At 45.1% G+C, this 26340-nt stretch overlaps 1 protein-coding gene across 2 annotated transcripts in view; it reads left to right on the plus strand.

The window, feature by feature from the left end:
* Positions 1–38: 38 nt before the first annotated feature.
* The window catches only part of PDCD11 (programmed cell death 11), a 41706-nt gene continuing 15404 nt past the window's right edge, over positions 39–26340 (plus strand). For both annotated transcript variants that reach the window (XM_032311877.1, XM_032311878.1), the window contains exons 1-20: positions 39–167; positions 1962–2074; positions 3110–3241; positions 3817–3984; positions 5582–5743; positions 7068–7191; positions 7697–7878; positions 13189–13296; positions 14852–15058; positions 15716–15840; positions 16025–16085; positions 16740–16886; positions 17955–18206; positions 19007–19141; positions 19670–19864; positions 21001–21171; positions 22118–22337; positions 23220–23369; positions 23792–23907; positions 25296–25837. In XM_032311877.1, the coding sequence (XP_032167768.1) occupies positions 1982–2074; positions 3110–3241; positions 3817–3984; positions 5582–5743; positions 7068–7191; positions 7697–7878; positions 13189–13296; positions 14852–15058; positions 15716–15840; positions 16025–16085; positions 16740–16886; positions 17955–18206; positions 19007–19141; positions 19670–19864; positions 21001–21171; positions 22118–22337; positions 23220–23369; positions 23792–23907; positions 25296–25837 (3290 nt within the window). In that variant the 5' untranslated portion in view covers positions 39–167; positions 1962–1981. The remainder of the gene's footprint in view (positions 168–1961; positions 2075–3109; positions 3242–3816; positions 3985–5581; positions 5744–7067; positions 7192–7696; positions 7879–13188; positions 13297–14851; positions 15059–15715; positions 15841–16024; positions 16086–16739; positions 16887–17954; positions 18207–19006; positions 19142–19669; positions 19865–21000; positions 21172–22117; positions 22338–23219; positions 23370–23791; positions 23908–25295; positions 25838–26340) is intronic.

Here is a 26340-nt window from a genome sequence, read left to right on the forward strand (position 1 = left end):
TCTCCTCCGCCCGGCCAGTAGGACTCTTCCTGGTAACGGAAATAGGGTGTTGGGCCCGCCCACGCTTCCGGTATAGCGTTGTTGGTCTCCTGGTATACCGGTCTCCGCGTGTGTGACTTCCAGCCGTACGGGTTCTGAAGTAGAGAGGTGCTGGCGTCGCGGGACTGGTGAGTGAGGACAAAGGCGAGAAGGGAGGAAACCTTGTGGCTTCCAGGTCTGTCCCAGGGCTAGGTCCTCTGGGTCCTTGCCGTTCAGTGATGGGTGGTGAGTGGTTCAACCATCCCAGAGCAGCTCAGAAGCTGGCCCCTGTAACATCAGACTCTGTCCCTGGGAAGTTGCTTATCTTCCTTCTTTGCCTCTGGATGTCTCTTTGAAGCTTCAGTTTCCCCTTGTCTGAAATAACATTAAGGGTCACATTCCCCGCTAACTAGACTTCTGGACTCTTTCCTATTTCTATAAGCATGCACCCACCTGTTCCTAATTCCAAATCCACGGCTTCCACTGGTCTTCACTTTTTTTTTCTTTTAAGATTTTATTTATTTGACAGACAGAGATCACAAGTAGGCAGAGAGGCAGGCAGAGAGAGATGAGGAAGCAGGCTCCCTGCTGAGCAGAGAGCCCGATGCGGGGCTTGATCCCAGGACCCTGAGATCATGATCCCAGCCGAAGGTAGAGGCCTCAACCCACTGAGCCACCCAGGCACCCCGTCTTCACTTCTAATACAGTCTCAGCGCTTTCTAGATCCTTGTTCCCAGGGTCTCTCAGAACCAATCTCTGCTCTCTTCCATTCTTAGACCTAGTTCTCATTGGCATGGTTTCTCTGCTGTAGCGCAATTGACTTATACTCTATTTAACTTTCCTTTAGTTTTCCCTACATGTCCAATATATAGCCTGCAGTATATTTTTCTTGATTGTTATTCTCCTTCTTCCTTGACTTAAGGCTCTGACTTTTCAAAGTAAACATTAAACTATTCATATCTAGTTCAGTATCTTTCACAAAACAGCTGCCTTGTATTCTACAATTTAACTCTGATTATTATGCTTTGTTCTCCCTGTGGCCTAGTTAAACAGTTCTTCAAAGAAGAAAACAGCAACTTCTTGAACAATATTTTGAGAAATTGCTGGTGATTACTGAAGTATTTTGCTTTGTTTCTGTGCTTTTCCTCACATTCCTTCTGCTTTTCCTTTTCCACCTGTCAAAATCTTTTTCATCTTTTAACAGCTCAAACACATCTTTAGGAAGCTTCCCCTCTTTACTGAAGCCTCATCACTTCCTCTTTCTTTGTTTATAGTTTCATTTGTATTTTATTTACTTTTTAAACGTTTATTATTATTTTAGTAATGTCTACACTGTACATAGGGCTCGAACTTAATGACCCTGAGATCAAGAGCTGCATGCTTTTCTGACTTAGCCAGGAAGGCCCCCAATTTGTGTTTTATTTGCATATTGTTTCATTTTTCTTAAAATTTTGCATGTTCCTTTTTTTTTTTTTTTAAATTAAAAAAATTTTTTTAAGTAGGCTACTCGCCCAGTGTGGAACCCAGCATGGGGCTTGAACTAATGACCCTTAGGTCAAGACCTAAGCCAGGAGCAAGAATCAAATGCTTAACCGACTGATCTACCCGGATAGTCCAAAATCATGCATGTTCTTTGAAGATAGGGACTTATATGATCATTTGTGTATCTCTGACTTAACTTTAGTTACTCATATTTACTAAATTGGATCTATAACTTCTTTTCATGGAGGAAAATGTATGGACTTGTGGTTTTGAAGCAGAGATCTTTGAAAGAAGAATTATGAGTTATCTGGGGCCTAGCATCAAAATGTCTATTTCTTAGTCCTTAATGTTGTCTAGTGCATTGGTGCTAGAAGGCTCTATCTCTTTTTGCTCACCGATCACAACCTTTAGGAAATGGCACCAAGGTTACAGCACACTGATACTCTTCACATTGTTTTTAGGAGACTGAAACACAGCAACCATGGAAGAAAGCTTCCCCCGAGGGGGTACAAGAAAGACTCACAAATCAGAGAAAGCTTTGCAGAAGTCAGTTGAACAAGACAACTTATTTGATGTAAGTGGTATGCTTGTTTGATAAGACTCACAGAGCATTTATTCTTGTGAAGAATGAACCTTGTTTGAGAATGTGGTATTTTCCATATTTGTTTCTTTTGAAGTCTACTTTTGGAAGTTGAACTTGTAAGAGAGTCCATACCACCATGAGGCTGTTTTTTCTAGCATGGCATTTAGTACTTGGGTTTATAGTGCTGTTGTTCCTTGTTCTTAGGAAATTTGTGCCATGTCATTTAAGGTTGGAGAGAAAAGTTGTGGAATAAGTCATGAAAGGTACAACATGGGGAATATAGTCAGTGGTGTTGTAATGGTATCATACGGTGACGGGTGGTAGCTACTTGTGGTGAGCATAGCATAATGTGTGGAGTTGTCAAATCACTATGCTGTACGCCTGAAACTAATGTAACATCGTGTGTTAACTGTACTTCAGTTAATTAAAAATAAAGGATGGGGAGAAAGCAGTTGGTGATTGATTTTTAAATGGGATCCTTGCCTCATATAATGGTCAGAATTTGCATTGAAATTCATCTTCACCTAGAGTAGGCTCCAAATGCTAGAGGGAAGGGAACTAACATTTGATTGTATTTTATGTAATCTTCCCAACTGTAGTGGAGTAGAGAACGTCATTCCATGTTGAAGAACAGGCTGAGAGAGGTTACGTACTTTAACTGAAACCACACAGCTTGTAATGGTGGAGTTAGGAGTTTAACTCGGGTCTCGATATCTCTACCTTGCATTTTTACACACTGTTCCTAATTGCTTCTTATAGTGGGGATCCCAGTGTCCATCCCACTCAAGGGAGGAAGAACATGGGAGCAAAGGGGCTTTTGAGAATATGAAGATGGCACCCACCTTGGGCAAAGGGAGCATTGGTGACAGAATGGGAGAGATGGGATTGGAGCAGGAATTACAGGAACACTGGGGGTGTGGTGCAGTGGAGGAATAACAAAGCAAGGTGACAGGTGACCTGAAATTGAAGGGAAAGCCCAGGATTGTTTCTCTTCATTCTTTTGGATCTTTTGTTCCCCCTCTGTAGCTTTCTACTGAAGAGGAATCCACCAAAAGGAAAAAGAGCCAGAAAGGGCCAGCGAAAACAAAAAAGTTGAAAACCGAAAAGAGAGAAAGCAGCAAGTCTATAAGAGAGAAGTTTGAAATCCTTAATATTGAGGTTTGTTACAGTTTGGTTTTGTTCTAAACGAACTATCTGGCTTGCTTATATTTTATATGCTCTTCCCTTTCTCGTTTCCTCCATTCCTTTTGTATATGTACACACGTGTGTGTGTGCGCGTGTGCACGCATGCGTGAAGATTATTGCAGTTCATGCTCAGAATTGAACATTATCACCTTCGAGTATTAATCAATGCCTGGGGTCATGTGTCATTTTTCTTTTTAGCTGTTGAGTCCCTCATTGTGCTTGTGTCTTCATGAAATGTGTTTCAGTAGATTGATTAGGTTAGAACTGGCGATAACTTTTAAACCTTTCTACTTCTACTCTTTCATTTCATAGCTATGGGAATTCTTTTGGAGAAGTGGAGTGGTCTTTTAATGTTCTTCATGTTTTTAGATTATAACTTGGGTATGTGTTGTAAAAAAGAAAAAGAAAAGCTAAATGGTTCCTAAGGAAAAGATTCAAATTCAGCCTGTAGAAGTGTTTTGTTTGTTGGGACTAGAAGCCAGGCCCCCCTAACATCCTCAGTCATTGTTCTTTTCCCTCTTGTGCACATTTCACTTTTCCTCTTCTAGTCCCTGTGTGAGGGGATGCGGATTTTGGGTTGCGTGAAGGAAGTAAATGAACTGGAACTGGTGATTAGTCTCCCCAATGGACTCCGGGGCTTTGTGCAAGTGACTGAAATCTGTGATGCCTACACCAAAAAGCTGAATGAGCAGGTGGCTCAAGAAGAACCTGTGAAGGTAAGGGGAGCCTGGATGTACTCTGATGGGAACTAAGTGGTGTACAAGCAGATGTAAAATTACAACTTTGCTAAGTGCTAAGAAGTCAAGGCACAAGGGAGCATGAGAGTTTATAACGGGATTTTTTTTTTTTTTTCTTTCTCAAATAAGAGGATTTTGACTTAGCCCAGAGAGGCTGGAGGACTTCCTGAGGAAGGGATGCTTGAACTGAGATCTGAAGGACGAGTGTGTACTAGGTACAGAAGGAAGGGAGTTCAAGCAGAAGGAGCACAATGTGGAACAGAGAGAAGGCTAGTGTGGCTAGAGCAGAGAGAGCAAGGGAGAGAGTCGTATGGGTTGGGGCAGGAGAGCTGGGTGGAGGCTAGACCATGCTAAAGATTGGTTTTTAATTCTAGAACCAATGGGAAGCCCTTGAAGTGTTCTCACTGGGGCAGGTGATATGTAGACAGCATAGAGAAGAGAAGGAAGAGGCATGTAGTTGCCTAGGGACCAGTTAAGGGGTTACCGTAGTAGCCCAGCTCTGAGATTGACAGCACGCTGTGTTTAGGGTTTACCTACTGAGGAGGTCAAGTCAGTGCCCACAGATGGATTTGATACGGGGGATAAATCCTAATCTGTTGTGTGTGAGTTGATGGTCAGCCTTGCCATTCTGAGAATGAAACCCTGAGAGAGGACCTGGGTTGGGAGAGATGACCACGATTTTATTTTTTGCTGTGTTGAATTTGAGGAACAGTTGAGACATCCAGTAGACAGACATCCAGTGATTTCAGAGCTCAGAGTAGTCTGGGCTAGACACATACATGTGTGAGACTACTCTGTGTAGGTGGTAACTGAAGCTAGAAGAGGGAAGAAGGGCCTAGAAGGAGCGGAAAAAGTGAGAAGAGACTGAAAGATGGACCCTCAAGTGAATACTGACCCTGGAGAAAGACTTGAATCTTGAGTACTTTTTTTTTTTTTTTTTAGATTTTATTTATTTGTTTATTTGAGAGAGAGCGCACATGCACACATCTGTGCGCAGCAGGGAAAGGCAGAAGGAGAGGGAGGGAATCTCAAGCAGACTCCTCACTGAGCACAGACCCCATGCAGGGCTCCATCCCACAACCCTGAGATCACGACCAGAGCTGACCAAGAGTCAGACGCTCAGTTGGCCTAAACCACCCAGGTGCCCCAGCCAGTGTTAAATGCTCTCTAAAGGTCACATATAAGAAGGACTGCGAAACAAATTACTGGATTTAGCAACATGAAGATCACTGGTGATTTTATTGGGAGTTACAGTGGTGGGTGAGGGGTGGAACACAGTTCCAGTGAGCTGAAGGGCGAGTAGGAGATGAGGAGTGGAGAACGTGAATACAGACGACTCTTGACAAGTCATCTACATTTGCCTGTTCTGGTGGAGATACTTGGAGGTCTTATGCTGAAATTGAAGACTGTGACTTGGCCACAGATCCCTCTTCCTTTGGCGAGTGGTTACTTTCTTCATGCACTCTTTGGGCTCTTTGGGGTCCGAGGATGAGAAACCATAGAGGGAGGGTTGGGCAGTGGTATGTTGGTTCATGGGAGGAGTGGGTATCAGATTGTTCTCATTTATATTATGCAGGACCTGGTCGGCTTGCCTGAACTCTTCTCACCTGGCATGCTGGTGAGGTGTGTGGTGAGCAGTGTGGGCATTACAGAGAGGGGCAAAAAGAGTGTCAAATTATCTCTGAACCCCAGAAACGTCAACGAAGTGCTAAGTGCTGAGGCCCTGAAGCCTGGCATGGTACGTATGGGGTCAAGGAAGAGAAGCAGACAGTGTGCCTTTTTCCTGCCTTGTTTCCTAGGAAGTATCTAGACCACCTTTTACTTTCAGCTTAACTATTATACACAGGGGTGGGTTTTTTCCTGGGGAGAAGGTCTCTAGGGTGCTTAGGTACTTAATGGAAATCAAAGGCTTGAGCCTAATCACAATACCTTGGAGGGGGTAAAGGGAAAATTCACTGGTGGCCAATTAAAAAAAAATACCTCCAAGGAGGTTTAGCAGGGTGAGGAGTTCCTCAAAGTGCTTTACATACCAAGACTTGTTCTTTACAGATAAAGTCATTTTCAGAGGCTTTCTGGCATCTCTGGGGAATGCTTGAGGGCTGGTCTCTGAGAGCAAGAGACAGGGTAGATAGGGCAATGAGTCTGTCAGCTGTACTGATGGATAGCTCACTGTTGAGTCTCCCAGTCCTGTGGAGAGTTAGGAGAAGTTAGTCCTATTCTCTGAGTCCCAACGTCTGCTAGGTATAAAACACACTCATAAACTACACTCATCTCGGTGCTCTTGTAATTAAGAGAGAGGAGATCAATATGATTTTTTAACTTTTAGTTAGAAGCAGCCAGTTTGGGACAGGCCCTGAAAGCTGGCCAGAAAGGGGACTAAAAGTAAGCCAAGGTGCAGGAAATTGACAAATGTCAAAAGCCTGCTGTTTGGCAGGGGCTGTTTTAGACATTTCATCTGAAGAAATTCTCACGGCAATCCTGTGAGGCAGAAGGTAGATATTCCTCTTATGTATTTGAGAAAATGGACTCAGGTTTATGACTTGCCAAAGACCAAATGGTAAGAGCCAGATTTGAATTTCACACTGCTTCCCATGAAATGTAAAGGAGGCTGGCAAGATTTTTTTTTTTTTTTTTTAAGTCTTGGAGACACTTAGAAAAGACATAGTGACAGCTAGAAGAGTAGTTCTGGATTAGTCATGGCTCTGGGAGTGACCTTGCAGGGCAATCTGGTTTACTCCTCTTTGTGTAACAATAGTCTTTCCTGTCTTTTGAAAATTCTCTAGGGTAGAAGCCCCTCTTTTTCATTCCATTCAGCTGTGTATAACACTTCTTGCTGTCTGGAAACCATAACATTCCTCAAGCCCTGGGAGAATGAAACCTGATGTCTTTCCCTTTTCTATCCTCAAGTGGGACCGAAGTTGTTGGGGGAGGCTTTGAGGGAGGATTGTGGGATGATGTGTCAAGATTGATGGTGGGAACATTTGTGTCTGGTAGTGGATTTCTGTTGTGTGTCCCATTACCTTTGACTTTTGAACTCTGGGGAATGCTTTCTCTTTCTCCAGCTGCTCACAGGCACTGTGTCCAGCCTGGAAGACCATGGCTACGTTGTGGACATTGGTGTTAGTGGGGCCAGAGCCTTTCTGCCACTACAGAAAGCCCAGGAGTATATCCGACAGAAGAACAAAGGTGAGGGGAGGAAGAGGGCCCTCTGCATGGTGGGAAGGCGGTGCATGTGGGGATGGTGTGTAAATACCATTTGGTGAATAAAATGACAGAATGGTGACTCCAAAGGCTGTTGAATTTTCTAAAATCACTGTTAATCCTAGCTGATAGGAAAGGGAATGTGTGCAAAGGACCAGTGAGTGACAGGGTCTGAGATCCAATAGACCCGTTTCACTTTTCTCACCTAGAAGATTCCACTGAAATTTGGGCCTCCTGGGCCTCTGAACCAGCACTCTTCCTTCCTTATTGAGAGTTTCATATTTTTAAGCAGTGTTGATACCAAATGAGTCAGGGTCACTTTATTCCCCTCTTTTAATTGGTCACTGAGAGATTGGGAACGTGGATATTACATGGTAACTGGGCAGGTAGACCATAGATCTTTACAGATAATGCTTGAGTCCAAATTAAGAGCCATTCTCATGAAGGTATTTTTCCTTTTGGGGGCTGGGGCTGGGGCCGGGGCTTGCAGGTGCTAAACTGAAGGTGGGGCAGTACCTGCACTGCATCATTGAGGAGGTCAAAGGCAACGGAGGAGTGGTTGGTCTGTCTATTGGACATTCTGAAGTTTCTGCTGCCATTGCTACTGAGGAGCAAAACTGGACCCTTAATAACTTGCTACCAGGACTGGTGGTCAAAGCCCAGGTACAGAAGGTAAGCCATTCATTATCAGTACTGTTTTGTAAAATAGAGATAATTTGTGTTGTAGTGCGTGTGCACAGTTTGAAACTGTGCTACCCAGTAGGGTAGACATTGGTTGCTTGTGGCTTGTTACACACTGAAAATGTAGCAAGTGCCATATGTTGAAATGATAATATTTTGGACGTATGGGGTTAACCAGTTATTAAAATAAATTTCATCTGTTTCTTTGTAGTTTTTAAATGTGACTGCTGGTGAAGTTAATTACAGTTATACATGGATTATGTTTCTTTTGGACAGTGCTGACTAAAAAAGTCAAATAGTTTTTTGTTTTTAAAGATTTTATTTATTTTGGGGGAAGGGGAGAGACAGAGGGAGAAGAGAATCTCAGGCAGACTCCACGTTGAACACAGAGCCCAACACAGGGCTCAGTCCTAGGGCCCTGAAACCATAACCTGAGCTGAAATCAAGAGATGGATGTTTAACCGACGGTGCCAGCCAGGCACCCCGAAAAAGTCAGACTTTTAAAAAAAATTTGTTTTATTTTTATAAAAGCTTTTATTAAAGGCTTTTTTTTTTTTTAAGATTTTATTTATTTATTTGACAGACAGAGATCACAAGTAGGAAGAAAGGCAGGCAGAGAGAGAGGAGGAAGCAGGCTCCCTGCTGAGCAGAGAGCCTGATAACAGGGCTCGATCCCAGGACCCTGGGATCATGACCTGAGCTGAAGGCAGAGGCTTTAACCCACTGAGCCACCCAGGCGCCCTAAAAGGCTTTTATAACAAAGAACTATCTCGTCTCTTCGAACTCCATCTTTCACTCTTTTATTTTTGGAAATTTACCTCTGTATTTGTCAAATAATAAGCTTCTGCTGGTATCTCTTGGTTTATCAATTTTAGGCATTGAGTTTTAACTTCTTACCATGGTAAGGTGATAATAAGACGATTTGGCTCTCTTAATTTTCCCTTTCCTTCCTTCACCCTCCTGAGATATAATAAATTTTTGGTTAAATTGTTATTCAGAGCTTAAATTACTGTGGTTATGTAAATATTATTTACTGCTGAGCTAGATAACGTACCATGATTGTTTCTCAAATAGCTTTTCCCCCGGAGCTGATAATCAGCTTTTTTTAAAAAAAAATATTTTGTTTATTTATTTGACAGAGAGAGCTCACAAGTTGGCAGAGAGGCAGGCAGAGAGAGAGAGAGAGGAGGAAGCAGGCTCCCTGCTGAGCAGAGAGCCCGATGCGGGACTCGATCCCAGGACCCTGAGATCATGACCTGAGCTGAAGGCAGAGGCTTAACCCACTGAGCCACCCAGGCGCCCAGCTTTTTTTTTTTTTTTAAGATTTTATTTATTTGAAAAAGAGTGAGAGAGAGCACGAGTGGGGATAATACATCTTATAGTTATTTTCCTCATACTGCATTTTTCCATAAAGGTGTTTAAACCTTAGTTCCTTTTTTTTTAACCTACCTAGAACTCTTTTTACTGTTATCCTCCTCCTGCCTAGACCAGTTGCTCTGGTAGGACTCCTGCAGAGCTGATATCCTAGGATTTCCTTTCTTGGTCATCTGGGATCCTTCCCCTCTTTCTCTATATTGGAGTCTTCTTTGGTTCCACATATTCCTTTTTTTTGGTTTACTTGCTCATTTTTGTCTGGTGCATTCTCCAGAAGCATCCTTGGTAAGATACACGGGAGGTTAATTTCCTGACCTAGGGTGCAGGGGATCCCCCAGACCACTCCCAGGCTTGCTGATGCTCTAGAAGCTCTCAGAGGACTCCATATAGTGACACTTGTGACTGTGGTTTATTACAGTGGAAGGAAGCCAAGCAAAATCAGAAAGGGAAAAGGCACTAGGAGCACAAGCTTCCAAGAGTCCTTTCCCAGTGGAGTCACAAAGGGTGTAACTGTCTCTTTGGGAAGCTCATGAGAGAGTCAGTGCCCAAGAGTTTTCACTGGGGCTGCTTATGTAGGTACCCTCTTCCTGACGTGTACCAAAATTCCAGATACCATGCTGTTGACACAAACAGTTCAGGTTGCTGAGAGCCCCTTGGTTCTGGGAGTTGTGGGAACGTTTGTAAAATCTAAATTTTCAGACAGCAGCTAATGGCCAACCTTGCCAGCAGGCTTTTCTGAGGATCGCATTCTGGGTCTTTCTGTGTTACTCTTTGCTGCACACCTAGTATGTCTGAAAATATCTTGACTCACATGTGATTGGTAGTAAAGCTAGGAATAGAATTCTTTGTCAAAAATAACAGAATTTTGAAGACCTGTTGCCATTGTTATGTAGCCTCTGGTGCTCTTAAAAAGTCTAGTGCTACTTTGATTTCTCTTTCTCGTATATGTTTCTTCTTTTTGGCAGAGTTCAGGATTTTTTTTTTTTTTTTAAAGATTTACTTACTTACTTTAAAGAGGGAGAATGAGAGGTGGGGGAGTTGCAGAGGGAGAAAGAGAAAGAAAGAATCTCTAGGGCGCCTGGGTGGCTCAGTGGGTTAAGCCGCTGCCTTCGGCTCAGGTCATGATCTCGGGGTCCCGGGATCGAGTCCCGCATCGGGCTCTCTGCTCAGCGGGGAGCCTGCTTCCTCCTCTCTCTCTCTGCCTGCCTCTCTGCCTACTTGTAATCTCTCTCTGTTAAATAAATAAATAAAATCTTTAAGAAAAAAAAAAAAAAAGAAAGAAAGAAAGAATCTCTAGCAGACTCCCCAATGAGTGCAGAGCCCAATTTGGGGCTCAGTCCTATGACCCCAAGATCATGACCTGAGCTGAAAGCAAGAGTCAGATGCGCAACCAACTGAGCCATCCAGGCGCCCCTTGGAAGAGTTTAAGAATTTTATTGTTATCCCTTTTAAGCTTTCATGATGGGGCATCTGGGTGGCTCAGTCAGTTAAGTAGCTGCCTTCAGCTCAGGTCATGATCCCAGGGTCCTGGGATCTAGTCCCACATCTGGATCCCTGCTCCGAGGAGAGCTTGCTTCTCCCTTTCCCTCTGCTTGCTACTCTGTCTACTTGTGCTATCTCTCTGTCAAATAAATAAAATCTTAAAAAGAAAAAAATAAAGATTTCATGATGATGTGTTTTGGTGTGATCTCTCTCCATTTATTTGTTTTACAATCCAGAAATGCAGATCTTTCAATTCTGAGAAAATTTCTTGTATTACTGGGTTTTTTTTCTTTTTTCTTTTTCTGTTTTCAAATTGACATATAATTCACATATGGGAGGATACACCCCTTTTAATGTATAACTCAGTAATTTTTTAGTGTATTCACAAAGGTGTGCAGACATCACCACTATTTGATTCCAGAACATTTTCATTACCCCAGTAAGAGATCCTGTACACATGGATGGTTACTCTCCATCTCTCCCTCTCTTAAGTCTCTGGCTCTACTTTTTGTCTCTAGATTTATCTACTCTGGATATTTCATATAAAAGGTATCATACAATATGTGGCCTTTTGTATCGGGTTCTGTCACTTAGCATGTTTTCAAGGCTCATCCGTGTTGTAGCATGCTGTAGCATGTGAATCATTTCTTTTTATGGCTAAATACTATTCCACAGTGTGGAGATGGCACATTTTGTTTCTGCATTCATCAGTTAGTGGACATTTGGGTTGTTTCTGCTCTGGGCTCTTATGAGTAAAGCTGCTGTGAGATTGCTGTGTAAGTTTCTGTGTGAATGTAAGTTTTCATTTCTCTTAGGCATATACTTAGGAACAGAACTGCTGGTCGGTAACTGACCTTTTAGAGGAAGAGCCAAAATGGTGGCACCAGTTTACATTCCCATCAGCAGTTAAGGGTTCCAGTTTCTTCCCATTTTCACAAATAGTTGTTGTTATGCTTTTTATTATAGCCATCCTAGTGAGTATGAAGTGGTATCTCCTTGTGATTTTGATTTGCATTTTTCTGATGATTAGCAATGTTAAGCATCTTTTCATGGGCCGGTTGTGTTACGACCACTCGTGTATCTTTTTTGGAGAAATACCTATTCAAAAGTTCTTTGTCCATCTTAAAGTTAGGTTATCTTTTTATTATTAAGTTATAAGAGTTCTTTATATAGTCTGGATACTAGCTTCTTATCAGACTTTTTTTTTTAAATATAGTTTCTTTTTTCTCTCAAACTCTGGATTATGTTAGGCTTAATGTTTCAGTTCTTTAATTTTTCTTATTTTTTCATCTCACCTTTGTTTTGGTATGTGCATGTATTTTTCTGTATCTGCCTTCTGGGAGACTCTCTTCAGTTTTAACTTTGTACTCTCTCTTAAATGTTTGTTTTGATTGTTATTGTATGAGTGAGGTGCTGGAACACTTTATATACCTGGTTGAGTGGGATGTGTTGATGACCTCACGCTCAGAATCTGGAGCTAGCAGACTTTGAGCAGCTCCCAATGTCATTGGTGTTAAGTCTTCTTTAGTATGTTAGATTTCTCTAGAAAGGATCTGTTAATCTGTTAATTTCTCTTCAGGAGGATATAATCCTGGCCTGGGAGCTAGGTGGTATATAATACTCAGAGTTTTTCTTAATCTACATTTTCAGGGTTTGCACTGTCCCTGTCTTTTGAGTCTCTGTACATGTTTCCTAGAGAATAACTCTCATTTTCTGTGAAGCAGGAGAGCATAGACCCTGTAGTTTGAGGAGAGGACCTGGGGGTTTAACTTTGTTTCCCAGATTTCAGTCTTCTGCCTCATTGATCTCTTTTGAGGTGCTTGTCACCTCTAATTGCTTAGCTTCTGGGGGGCTCCTTAGGGTGAATCAGCATGGGCAATATCTCCCTTTTGCCGGCATTAGGGTTTTGCGTCCTCGGTCTGGGCAGATCATCAAGTTAGCAACAGTTTGCCCAGGTGATTGGGCTGGCAGTTCCCCAAGGATCCTTGTGCAAATGACCCCCCATCCCATCAGGAAATCTCAAGTTGGGAGGATTGATGCCTCTCATGCCAGAAGGGAGGTAAGCTTACTGAACAAAGGAACAGCTAGGGGATGCCTGGATAGCTCAGTCGGTTAAGCGCCTGCCTTTGGCTCAGGTCATGATTCCAGGATCCTGGGATTGAGCCCCACATGGGACTTCTTATTCGTCAGGGAGCCTGCTTCTCTCTCTCCCTCTGCCTGCCACTCTGCCTGCTTGTGTTCTCTCTCTCTGTGTCAAATAAATAAATAAAATCTTAAAAAAAAAATAGTGCTGAGTGTTGTCCTGCTACTTAATTTTAAGGAAGAAGAATTGATAAGGGTTAGCTGAGGGAGGAGAGAGATGCAGTTGTGGAAAACACGGCAGTGAGGGTTTCGTATGAACAGTGTCTCACATTCTTGGTTCCTTTTTGTTCCGTATATTTCTAGGTGACTCCAGTTGGCCTTACATTAAACTTTCTTTCATTCTTCACTGGCCTGGTCGACTTTATGCACCTGGATCCCAAGAAAGCTGGAACATATTTCTCAAATCAAGCAGTAAGAAATGTTTTCTTAATTCCAGTTGTATCCCAAACAGCTGTCTGGTATTGCAGCTAGCTATGAGCAGATCCTAGGGCTGGGTATGTACAGGTATTAGAGGCGGTGAGGGGAATGAAATGTGTTTTGGAAGGACCACAGGAAGCCACGGCGGTTATTTCTGTGGATTGAGATTAGAGAAGGAATCTGTGAAAAAGAAGGCAACTTGTAGTTTGTATTTCTTATTGTTTTATGTAGTTTGGTTTTGGCGGGGGTGGGTAGTGGATCTTTTGCTGTTATCATTTAAGGTGTTTAAGAATATTTAAAGTAAAAAACAAAATATGCATTTAAATAGAAAATGCAATTTAAAAGCGCTATGGATACAGTAGATCCAGCTTTGAAAAAATTTTATTTTTAAAAAGATTTTATGTATTTTAGAGAGAGGGAATGTGTGCATGTGTGAGTGTGAGCTGAGGGAGAGGGAGAGAGAGAATCTCAAGTAGGCTCTGTGCTGAGTGTGGAACCCAATGTGGGGCTCAATCTCAGGACCCTGAAATTATGACCTGAGCTGAATGAAGAGTTGGGCACTTAACCAACTGAGCCACCTAGGTGCTCTGAAAAAATTTTTATTTTTACTTCAAAAAAGTTTTTTTAATTTTTTAAGGATTTTATTCATTAGGGAGAGAGTGTGCATGTGTGTGTGCATGAACCAGGGAGGGGTAAAGGGAGAAGGAGAAGCAGACTCTTCCTGCTGAGCAAAGAGACTGATGCAGAGCTCAGTCCCAGGACCCTGAGATCATGACCTGAACCAAAGGCAGATGCTTAGCTGAGTGAGCCACGAAGGTCTCCCTGAAAATTTTTTTTAATGGTACACCTGGTTAAAATACTGACAGATTATACCATGTGGTGGTAATAATGATTTAACTGGCTGATTTTTCTACATTTACCTAAATATCCAAATTTTCTGCAGTGATCGTGACTATTTGGGAAGAAAGTCCCAATATGTATTATTCAGAGTTTTTAAAAGAATCCTAAAATGATTTTCTTTCTTTTCTTTTTTGCTTTTAACAGTAATATATGCTATCGGATGCTACAGAGACATGTTTTTTAGCTAAACAAATTTTCCCAGCACTTAGTGATAATATTAACTGTTTGATGAACCTTTTTCTAGTAACTTTTTCTCTTTACAATCCTATTTGTGTACAAAATGTAGACGTTTTACATGCTGTGACCTTGTGATCAGAGCAGGCTGTTCCTGGTGTGTTTTAGGCGGGTCTTTGGTACAGTGATGCTGGGACATGGCTTCTGTCGCGTATGCGTTACTAGCCTCATGGTGTTAAGGGGACCCTGGTATGTTTTCCTGGCCTTGAGTGAGCATGAATTTAGTTAGAAGCAGTTTCTCTGGGGCATTTTGTTTGACTTTTGCCCAATTTTGTTTGGATTGCCCTAGTTGACATTCCCGCTTCCATCCATAATCTGGGCAGCAGATGTGGAGTCTTGAACTCCGAAAGTCTGCTCTAGGGGCCTGATATTCTGTGTGCCTCCTCCTGCTCATGATTCTCTTTCTCTTATCTAGGTAAGGGCCTGTGTTCTCTGTGTCCATCCTCGGACCAGGGCTGTGCGGCTGAGCCTGCGTCCTGTCTTCCTGCAGCCGGGGCGCTCCCTCACCCGGCTCTCTTGCCAGCATCTGGGAGCCGTGCTGGATGACGTTCCTGTCCAGAGCTTTATCAGCAAGGCCGGCGCCACCTTCAGGCTGAAGGATGGGGCACTGGCCTATGCCCGGGTGAGGAGGTGTTTTCGTTTCAGTGGGCTCTTATCACTAGAGAGACTTTGGGGTCATGTGGGTCCTTTTCTGTTTTCTACATCCCTTGTATTAGTTGACTATTTTTGAGTATCCCCAGGTGTGGCAGACTCTGCAGAGGGATTAGAACAATATATGTTCTAATCTTTGAATTCTTTAGGATTAATTTGACTGACTTTGATACCTGGTTGATAGTAGGTACAAGAATGAGTCAGATCTACACCAGAGCTTGGCAAAGGTTTTGAAAGGGCCAGGTAATAAATTTTTCAGGTTTGTGGGCCATTCGATCTCTGCCCTAACCACTCAGCTCTGTTGTAGCCGGAAAGCAGCCATAGACAGTACGTAAATAAAGGGGCATGGCTGTGTTCAGTAAAACTTTTATTTGCAAAATAGGCACTATTTTGAGCTATAGGTTTCGGACCCATGATCTAGAGGGTTCTCTGACCTTATAGTCTGTTCTCTGTTCTCTGACCTTATAGTCTATGACCATAAAGAGCAGTGTTTTAGTTACCGTAATTATGTTAATAGGCGATCAACAGTGTTTTTATAGTAGGTGCTAAATGTGTCAGTGTGTTTTCATATCTGATTGCCTCAGATCTACTGTGTCTGGCTTGTGCTTAATCACTTGGTACTTTGTAGCTCAGCCATCTCTCCGACTCGAAAAATGTCTTCAGTGCTGACTCCTTTAAGCCAGGGAACACTCACAAGTGTAGAATCATCGATTACAGCCAAATGGATGAGCTGGCCTTGCTCTCTCTGAGGACGTAAGTCTGTCATCGACACGTGTGGGGCTGGAGAAGTGTGCTTCTCTGGGGTTGCTTGCTCACAGTTTCTCCTGGCCTGACATGGTGGACTATTTTCTTTCTTGCCAGCATGATTTTGGGAGCTTTGAATTTTAGGTAGCCTCTGCCCTGGCTTATTTAATTTTTTATTTTCTTTTTGTTCTAGGTCCATTATTGAAGCTCAGTACCTTAGATATCATGACATCAAACCTGGGGCACTGGTAGAGGTAAGACTCAAGCATATCGTTAGATACTCGTTTACCTTCAGACATTCTTTAGTTCACAGGTTATCTGGCCGCTCATTAGTTCTCAAATGAACACATTTAAAGTCATGTTCCTTACCCCTGCCTGTTAACTGGAGATTCTTTTTCTTCCCTTGGGTAACATGTAATTAATTTCAAGGTAAGGTCTTAATAGCATCACTCAAATACACAGAGGCAGTAGGTCATAAATCCTGGCATTTGATGGTATTTATTAGATTTGGGCAAAAGTTAGTTCTATGCTAGTTGAACTCCTGGGATGTTAGTACGAGGTCACTTGCAGTTGCCTCTCGTGTCCAGCCATTTAGCCCTAGTTGAGCAGATCTCCTTTATAGGTAGAGTTTGTTCCTTAGGAGTCAGAATCCCCTCCTGCAAAGAATGTGCTCGTGAGGTAGACAGAGAACATGTTCCCACAGAAAGATGCGAAGGTTCCTGTAAACAAAACAGACTGCATTCATGTCCGTGTGGGGTGTGCGCTTTACCCTGTGACATATGGAATAACAGGCAGTTAGCCTGGGAAGCTGGGCTTCAAAAGAGAGATGTGACCTGCTTTGTTGTTAGAAGTAGAGGGGGAACAGCCATTCTTGAGGTATGATGGCGTCTTTTCTTTGGATTCTCTAGGGCACAGTGCTGACCATAAAGCCATATGGGATGCTGGTGAAGGTGGGCGAGCAAATCCGGGGCCTGATACCACCCATGCACCTGGCCGACATCCTGATGAAGAATCCGGAAAAGAAGTACCACATTGGGGATGAAGTCAAGTGCCGGGTGAGCCTCCTGAAGGGTCTTGTTGGGGTTTAAGCCAGATGGGAAGAGAGCAATGCTTCTCAGCTGAAGTTTCTGCCTTTTTCCACAGAATGACCATGTAACATCTGTGGTTTGTATCTGACATTGAGAAGAGAAAACCGGGTCTCGCCCTTGAGAGTTTTGTAATATAATTGAGAGTCAAAATAATACATGAAGAGAGCAAGCCACTGTGTGACTTTTTGTCACATGGTTTGGTGCAGGCTCTGTGCTATGGTCGTATCTCAGAGGGGAGGCAAGGGTGGGCTGGGCCAACAGGAATATTGGTGATATCAGTAGTAACCACTGTAACCACCCTGTAACATGTATTTTGTGCCATTTGCTATCCTAAGTCCCTGACATGCATTATGTCATTTAATCCTTAAAATGATCCCATAAAGTAAGTACTGTTATCCTCGTCTTGCAGTGGGGAAAGTAAACTGTAGGAAAATGAAGTCAGAGTTGTGAAGATTAAATGTGATACGCAGTACTTAACACAAGGCCTGGTGTGTGCAGGCACTCACAACGTGAGATTTTCTTCTTTTCGTTTTATTTCTTTATTGAGTCAAGAGAGATACTGATCACCCATTGGAGCAAAATTTTATAGTAGTGGAGTCAGGAAGTTAGAAACAAAGGAATTTCTCTGCCCTTAAAGAGATGACCTGAGGGATGAGAGATGGTTGGATCTCTCAGTCTCACTTAGTAGCTAATACACAGTAGTACCGAGGTGGTGAGTTGGCTCGGTCGTTCATTCTGTATACGAGACGGCACGTGGTCTGGGAAGGAGCTGAGGTGGCATTGAAGGAACTGACCCAGGATGCTGTGGAGGTGCAGGGGGACAGTGCGTGTGGATGCAGGCCCAGGAGGGAACGTATGGGAGGAAGTACTTTTGAAATAGGTGAATACTCCCCAGATTGTCATCCAGCAGGGAGCAGGGAAAGAGATAGGTTCTTAAGGACAGACCCTGGCCTTTGGGTTCAGAGGTTGCAGAGACCAGTCCGATGGCTCTCTTGATAACGGGTAACTTGATGACAACCAGTATTCTTCCCTTAGGTTTTGCTTTGTGATCCTGAAGCCAAGAAGCTGATGATGACGCTGAAGAAAACCCTAATTGAGTCCAAGCTGCCTGCCATTACCTCCTACGCTGATGCCAAGCCTGGTCTGCAGACCCATGGCTTCATCCTCAGGGTCAAGGATTATGGCTGCATCGTGAAGTTCTACAACGATGTGCAGGGACTGGTGCCCAAGCATGAGCTCAGTGCCGAGTATGTCCCTGACCCAGAGAGGGTCTTTTACGCTGGCCAGGTAACCCTTTCCTGGGACAGACCCATATCCTTCGTGACCCCATGAACTCAGATTTGACAGAGTAGTGGGAGGACGACTTTTTAAGGGCTAAGGAAGGGGCATGTGGGGCAGTGGGTTGGAGCCAGCTAGGTGGAGGAGATGGGGAACAGAACTGAGAGGAACCCTCAGGGGGTTGCAGCAGAAGCTGGCAAACTAAGTGACCTCAGCCCCACAACCTGGAAGAAATGAATTAGTCTTTACCTATAACAAACATGCTGGTGGCCCTCACATCAGAAATTGTTCTGAGGTCACTGTCACCACAAGATGGCAGTGCCATAAAACTAGTGAGTCTGGGTCTATCTAGGAAAAAAAAGTTTTGAAAGCTTGGGGTTGTATCAAAAACTTATTCATGTTTTCCTCTCCCACGAAAGGTGGACGTGGGGGGTGGATTCTGTGTATCTTTCAGTACATTACTCTCCATTGCTTTCTTTTTTTTTTTTAAAGATTTTATTTATTCATTTGACACAGAGAGATCACAAGTAGGCAGAGAGGCAGGCAGAGAGAGAGAGAGGAGGAAGCAGGCTCCCCGCGGAGCAGAGAACCCGATGCGGGACTTGATCCCAGGACCCTGAGATCATGACCTGAGCCGAAGGCAGCGGCTTAACCCACTGAGCCACCCAGGCGCCCACTCTCCATTGCTTTCTGACCTGATCCCAGGTCTACGTGCCTCTCCCTCTGCAGTGCTCGTGGAGGGCAGCTCTCTCCAGGGCCTGGCTGGCCTGCGGGGAAGAGTTAGCCAGGCAAGTGTGATTTCTCACTAGGTGGTGAAGGTTGTGGTGCTGAACTGTGAGCCATCCAAAGAGAGGATGCTTTTGTCCTTCAAGCTGTTGAGTGATCCAAACAAGGAGCATCTGGGACACAGTCAGAAGAAAAGAAGAACTGTTAGCCTTGGACAGGTACCTGGACTTCTCCAGAGAAGCTACTTCAGTTGACAGTGGCAGAAAGTGGGGTGCCACTGACAACGTGGGGCACTGGGACCTGTGGAGGGAAAGATGAAGGTAGCTAGATAAGGTTCTAGGGCTAGACAGAATTGAGGGTCTTGAAAGGGGGTTCTTTTCTGTTTGTCAGAGCAAATGGAAGCGGTCCAGGAAAGGAAGGCTCCATTCTTGTATAGCTATTGAGCAGTGTCCTGCTGTCCTCTTTCCTCTCTGGTCTTTAGGACCAGCCTGTGAGACGGCCTTTCCCCTGGGACTCAGTAGAGGGACTTGGGAGAGGAGGGATGCGAGCACTCAAATGGGTCCTGGTGTGTGTGCGGGTCCCTGGCGGGTCTTTGGGGGCAGTGGTGTGGGGTGTGGAAGAAAACTCCTCCTCTGATCTTGATCTCTCAGTGATCCCTGGTGCTGGGACTTCTCTCTGCCTGAGCCAGATGTGGTTGCTGTCTGCTCAGGACAAGTACCATTTTTTGTCTTTCTTCTCCTGAGTAGTTGGTGGATGTGAAGGTTTTAGAGAAGACCAAAGACGGGCTGGAGGTGGCTGTCCTGCCCTACAATACCCCCGCTTTCCTCCCCACGCCTCATCTGTCGGACCACGTCGCCAATGGCCCTCTGCTGTATCACTGGCTGCAGACTGGTGACACCCTTCACAGAGTACTCTGTCTCAGCCAGAGTGAGGGGCGTGTTGTATCCTTTACTGGCATCTGGAGAGCTGTGGGCCCTTGGGGGAAGACTCTGGGTCAGCCTCTGTTCCGAACTGGAAGCTCCATGGGAAAAAGTCAGTCATTTGACTTCAGAAGTACCTCCATAAAACGAAACCGGTGACCAGACTGTACTTTCCCTGCCTTCCCCTGGTGGAAAGTAAGAGGATTGAAGTTCTACCAGTAGAAGCTCCTCAGGACAGAGTGGGAGTCTAAGGTGTTGGACAGGGGGCAGTGTGGCCTGCCAGGTCCAGCGGGATATCTCCAGTAGCCCATCTTGCCTTCTTATATGCAGTGCTGGCCCCTTGAGCTGGAACAATTAATGAGGCAGCTGCTGTCCTCCTTCCCAATACCCGCCCCCCCACCCCCCGCCACCAGGCCCATGGGGCTCCCGAGTATTCCCTTTGGTCTTGGTGTGTGTACTTCAAAGGGGAACACTGCCTCTTCCTCACAGAATGTGAAATGAAATCTCTGAAGGGTGAAGATTGAGGAGGTGGGATAGAGTCGGTTAGTGTGAAGATTGTGGAGGATCCTGTCATGGTTGGTCCAGCTGCCAAACCACAGAGATGAGCCTGTCTCTTTTTGGTCCTCTTCAGTAACCTGGAGACGAACTAACAGAGAAAGGAAGAACACTGGTTCTTAAACTTGAGAGTGTATCAGAATCACCTGGAGGCCTTGTTTACACAGCTTGTGGGGCCCCACTCCAGAGTCTGTGATTCAGTAGGTCTGGGACAGTGCTTGGAAGCTTGCATTTCTTTCTTCTTTTTTTTAAGATTTTTATTTATTTATTTGACAGAGAAGGAGAGAGACAACGAGAGAGAGAACACAAGCAGGGGGAATAGGAGAGAGAAGCAGGCTTCCCGCTGACTAGGGAGTCCAATGCAGGGCTCAATCCCAGAACCCTGGGATCATTACCTGAGCTGAAGGCAGACACTTAACAACTGAGCCCCCCAGGCGCCCCAGGAGTTAGCATTTTAACAGATTCCAGGTGATGCTAGTGTTGTTAGTCTGCATGCTTAGAGAATCACTGTAGCAGTAGAGCAGGTAGAATGGAAAAAGGAGATGGAGAGATGGTTATTTCATCTGCCCTTTCTGGAATGTTCCTTGATGAAGTGCCATTAGCTCCTTTGTAGGAAGCCAGCTTTGGTCTCCACCGTGGAGGGTGGCCAGGATCCTAAAAGCTTCGCAGAAATCCATCCTGGGATGCTGCTCATCGGTTTTGTGAAGAGCATCAAGGAATATGGTGTGTTCGTCCAGTTCCCGTCAGGTCTTAGTGGACTGGCCCCCAAAGCTGTAAGTTCAACTCCATGTACCAAGAGCCTTGGGGGAGAGATACTACAGTCATGGAACCTGAGAGTGGGAAGGTGCAGGATACCTTAATCCTTGTAAGATTTTCAGGGGCAAGGCAGAAAGGCCAGCTGGCTGAGGGGAATGGGTTGAGATTCTTGCCCAGCCATGTGTCCTGGTGTAGGGCTCTGTCCTGGAGGGAGGGGCATCTTTACTTCACAGTACAGCGTTGGGTAGGTGGGCAGGGACTGTTAAGACTAGTCCCCAGTTCCAGAATAGTGACTTACACTGTCAGCATGTATAGACATGGCCGTTAACTTTCCTGAGCCACTGAGTGCCGGTTTTGCAACCTCTGGGGTTTTTGAGGCATCACGATACCAGAGTACCTTGGAAGGATCCCCTCCACCACGGTGTCACTGAAGTCATGAACTTTTCAGATTGCAAAAAGTCTTAGTGACCCCATCTTTGAACCCCTCGTGCCTGCTGACTAAACTGTGACCCAGAGTCGGAGGGAGTCTTAGCGAAGTCAGTGTAAGACGGTGGGAGAGCAGGTAGCCTGTAGTTTATTCATAAATACTTCTTCCTTTCCATAGGTTTATCCTCCTGATGTTTTCCCTAGATGGCTCTTATTTGTATCCCCTGCCAGAACAATTTGCAGGGGAAGCCTGCAGAAACATGCATAGCACAGGGCAGAGGGTTACCATCATGTGTTAGAGACATGGCTTGCCAGTGATGTGCCTCCTTGGCTGGGTGCCCTCTAGAAGGCTATCTTGGACAGCCAGGGCCTTGCCCGGTTTTCTGGAAGGGGAGTAGAGCTGTGCTGAAGAGAGGGTTGAGGAATCTTCCTGGCCCCCATCTCTCCCCACTCCTTCCCCCACACATCCTCCCTGGGGGCATGAAGTGAGTTGTTTTGATAGAGACTTCCTGTCTCTATTTTCTGCCTGCTCGTTAGATCATGAGTGACAAGTTTGTGACTTCTACAAGTGACCACTTCATCGAGGGGCAGACAGTGGTTGCGAAGGTGACCAACGTGGATGAGGAGAAGCAGCGCATGCTGCTGTCGCTGCGGCTGTCGGACTGTGGTCTGGGCGACCTGGCCACCACCAGTCTCCTCCTCCTGAGCCAGTGCCTGGAAGAGCGGCAGGGTGTGCGCAGCCTCATGAGCAACCGAGGTGGGGGCACGTGGGCTGAGGGGGGTCAGGGGTGGGGAACGTCTGTTTTATTTGAGAGAGAGGCAGAGAGAGCACAATTGGGAGGGACAGAAGGAGAGTGAATGGCAAGCAGGCTCCGTGCTCATCTGGATCCCATAACCCCGAGATTACTACCTGAGTAGAAATCGAGAGTCAGGTGCTTAACCAACTGAGCCACCCAGACCCCCCCCTTTTTTAATGGGAGTATAACTTGTATAAACTGCATATATCATTTAAGGTATAATTCAGTAAATGTTTATAAAACAAACACCCTCGTTTACCCAACCCAGATTCAGATGATCATTACCAGCATCCCAGAGGTCCCCCTTGTGTTCTCTGCCAGACCACAGTCAGAACTTGCCCTAGCTCTGTGCCCTCAGGTTTGCATTTGTTGTGAATCCGTTCACATCTTCACTGCTCACTTACTCAGCCAGTACCTGGTGGATGAGAGAATGGAGCAGGGACCTGCTGGAAGACTCTGAGGGGTGGTTATGTTGATTTCTAAAGTTTCCAACCATCAGGGAGGATTGTTGGAATCCTTACGGGATTTAGGAATAAGAAGCTTGAGAGGATAGATTCCAAACTGAAGCAGTGAAAATTCAGAAAGCAAAGGAAAGTGTGTGTTTGTGGTATTTGTTGGCTACTTTCATGAGTGATGGCCAGGGAGGGTCAGCAAAAGGTGCAGGTCTCTCTCCCGGCAATCGGAGTGTTCACGGGCGTCACATATTTCTACCAAAAGTGATCTGACCTTCGCAGTGCTCCAGGATTCTGCTCTCCTCCGTGGGGCAGTGCGTTGCCAAAGGAAGAGAATGGTGAGTATTGTTTCTGCTTGTTAATCCTGTTTCCTTTGGGTCTCTCTGGCAGACTCTGTGTTGATCCAGACGTTGGCTGAGATGACACCCGGGATGGTCCTTGACCTAGAGGTGCAGGAGGTGTTGGAGGACGGCTCTGTAGTGTTCAGTGAGGGCCCCGTGCCTGGCCTGGTTCTGAGGGCCAGCAGATACCATCGGGCAGGTGAGCACTGCTGTCTCGCCCCTGGTGGTTCGTGGGGGAAATTCTTCATCCATTCTTCTCTCTCTTGGGTACAGAATTCCCAAATGCATAATATAGAGGAGCTGATTCAGTAGAAAATGTTAGCATCCCAGTCTTGTATCTATGTAAATCAAGACACCTGACAGCATGCCAAAGAAGATCTAAGTGTGAATCCTATTGTTATAATTGGGTAAATCTAGATTTTTATATAGCAGGTTGCTTAAATTAAGGCACACCTGAATTTAAAGTATGGGAGCTACACTTTTGGTTTTCCTTGCCCATATCATCCCGGGACAGATGTCCCCTTTTCTTTTTTGTCCCCAAGGGCTTGCACGGCTCTTGGAGAGACGCTTCCTTCCCTGCTTCAGGAGGGTGATCATGCTGTGTTTGCTTCTGCCCTGCAGGGCAGGAGGTGGAACCTGGGCAGAAGAAGAAGGTTGTCATCTTAAATGTTGATATGTTGAAATTGGAGGTACATGTTTCCCTTTGCCACGATTTGGTGAACAGAAGAGCTAAAAAGGTAAGCTGGCGATGACTTCCATTCCCAAGGTTTCAAAGGCATCACCCACCTCATCAGCCCCACACACTTTGCTCAGGGGTTTCAGTGCAAATGCCTGTGGATGAGGTGCTCGACTGCCTGGTTTGGTGTGGGTCATTCCCATACCTCTTCTTTGGTCTTGGTGGGGTTAATAATAGTACTGACTTGCACTGTGGTGCCAATGATAAATGATGTGGTCCCCTGGCTTAGAGTCGGGTGGATAGTGTAAATGAGTGCAGTGGGCATGGCCAGCCCACAGAGGGGCAGAGACGATTTCGTTCCATCTGCTTGTTGCCACGTGGGAACATCAGCACGTGCTGTTGCCGAGTCTGATTTTTAAGATGAGGCAGAATTTGACTTTTATTTGAAATAAATGTGGGAAATGTTGGAAACTGTTTTTTAAGACCTATAACCCAAACAAAATAGGTCTATGCATAGTTCTGACGTCCAGGCTGCTCATCCACATTCCCTCCCGTACATTTCTGTGTGAGAGAAGAATGGGTTCAAGGGGTGTCTCAACACATGTGGTATTTTTCTCTGGATGATATATATATTCGGTCCTCATTTCAAGTGCGTATTAAGAGGGCACCTGGTAAGCATCCCAACTCTTGATGCCAGCTCAGGTCTCCATATCATGGCCGTGAGTTTAATCCCCATGTGAGGCTCCACTTAAATAAACAAATGAATGAATGAATGAATAAAGTACTTACTAAGCATCTAACTGTGTAGGGTAGGTGGAGAGAATTACATGGGTATAATTCCTCATGTCTGGCTGCCTATAATTTTAATACATGGGGAGACAAAGAGAAATAGAAACAGTGGTGACCCCTCACTGAGTTTTCTAGCAGATCCATATCCCATATCTCCAAGTGAAGCTGGTGAGCTCATACATAAGGGTGTGAGGGTTGGACTCTGAGGAAAGGGTGGGCTACACGCCTCGCACACGACGAGCTCCCAGTAGTGACTGGTGAGTGGTTGAAAGGGTGAATAAACCAGGGGGGTGCTGCAGAACTACAAGAGTTGGGGACAGTGTCTTTGACCATTAGGGGACACCCAGCTCTGCTAAGAATCACCCCAGTAACTTAAAATTCTGATTTCACTAGTTCTAGGATAGGACCTAGAAATCTGAATTCAAAACAAAAGCTAAGTTCCAGGGATTCTGATGCGGTGCTTTTGAGTTTAGTCAGGTCACCTCAGTAACAGGAGAGGAAGCCAGGTGGAGGGAGTGATGGCTAGTTCGTTACAACTCATCCTAACCCTGGGTTCCCTGGACTCAGGCGGCTTCCCCAGCCCCAGCCTGCCCAGTAGGTGATGACTGAGCACTTGTGCCCTGTAAGAAGTGGGGATGGCGGGTTTTCTGTGTTTTCCAGCTGAAGAAAGGCAGCGAGTACCAGGCAGTCGTGCAGCACTTGGAGGAGTCCTTTGCTGTCGCCTCCTTGGTTGAGACTGGCCACCTGGCAGCTTTCTCCTTGACCTCTCACCTCAATGACACCTTCCGCTTCGACTCAGAGAAGTTGCAGGTGGGACAGGGTGTCTCCCTAACCCTCAAGACCACAGAACCAGGAGTGACCGGTTTTCTTTTGGCTGTTGAGGGGCCAGCTGCTAAGAGGACTGTGAGACAGACCCGGAAGGACTCTGAGACCGTCGATGAGGACGAGGAAGCAGATCCAGCTCTTGTTGTTGGGACTGTAAAGAAGCACACCCTGTCCATCGGGGACATGGTCACAGGCACTGTCAAGTCCGTTAAGCCCACCCATGTGGTTGTGACACTGGAAGACGGCATCATTGGTTGTATTCATGCCTCCCACATTCTAGATGATGTTCTAGTGGGCACATCTCCTACTGCCAAACTGAAAGTTGGGAAGACAATCACTGCCCGAGTGATTGGTGGGCGAGACATGAAGACGTTCAAGTACGGAGGCTTTGGGAACTGGGCTGGTTTGGAGGGGACTTTGTTGTAATTGTGGGAGAAGGAATGGGCACTGAGGCAGGCTCGAAAAAGTTGTGCACGAATCAGATTTTCTTCTAGTTAGCAGAAGTGTTCACCAAAAGAATCCTTTTGTCTTTTTTCCTTTGAAAAAATAATGGCATATGGTGCAGTGGTTAAGGGCATTAGTTTAAAGTGAGAGAGACCTGGGTTCGCATTCCAGGTTTACCACTTAAAATTGTGTGACCGTGACTTAAGTAGTTACTTCACTCTGAGTTTTATTTTCCTAATTGGTAAAATGGGAGTATGGGTGGTTAGCACCTTTCGTGCAGAGGTTGAGAGAACATCTGGTACCCAGTGTGCCTAGCAGGTTGCCTGATGCAGTTAGTGCTCAGTATACATTAGAGGTGGCTAGAGTCCATTCTCCACTACGTACTGTAGTCATCCTCCTTTTCTTTAAGTCTACCTGCAATATTATTTTTGTACCA

Source organism: Mustela erminea, chromosome 14 (assembly GCF_009829155.1).
Source record: "Mustela erminea isolate mMusErm1 chromosome 14, mMusErm1.Pri, whole genome shotgun sequence".
In the NCBI taxonomy this organism is placed as follows: Eukaryota; Metazoa; Chordata; class Mammalia; order Carnivora; family Mustelidae; genus Mustela; species Mustela erminea.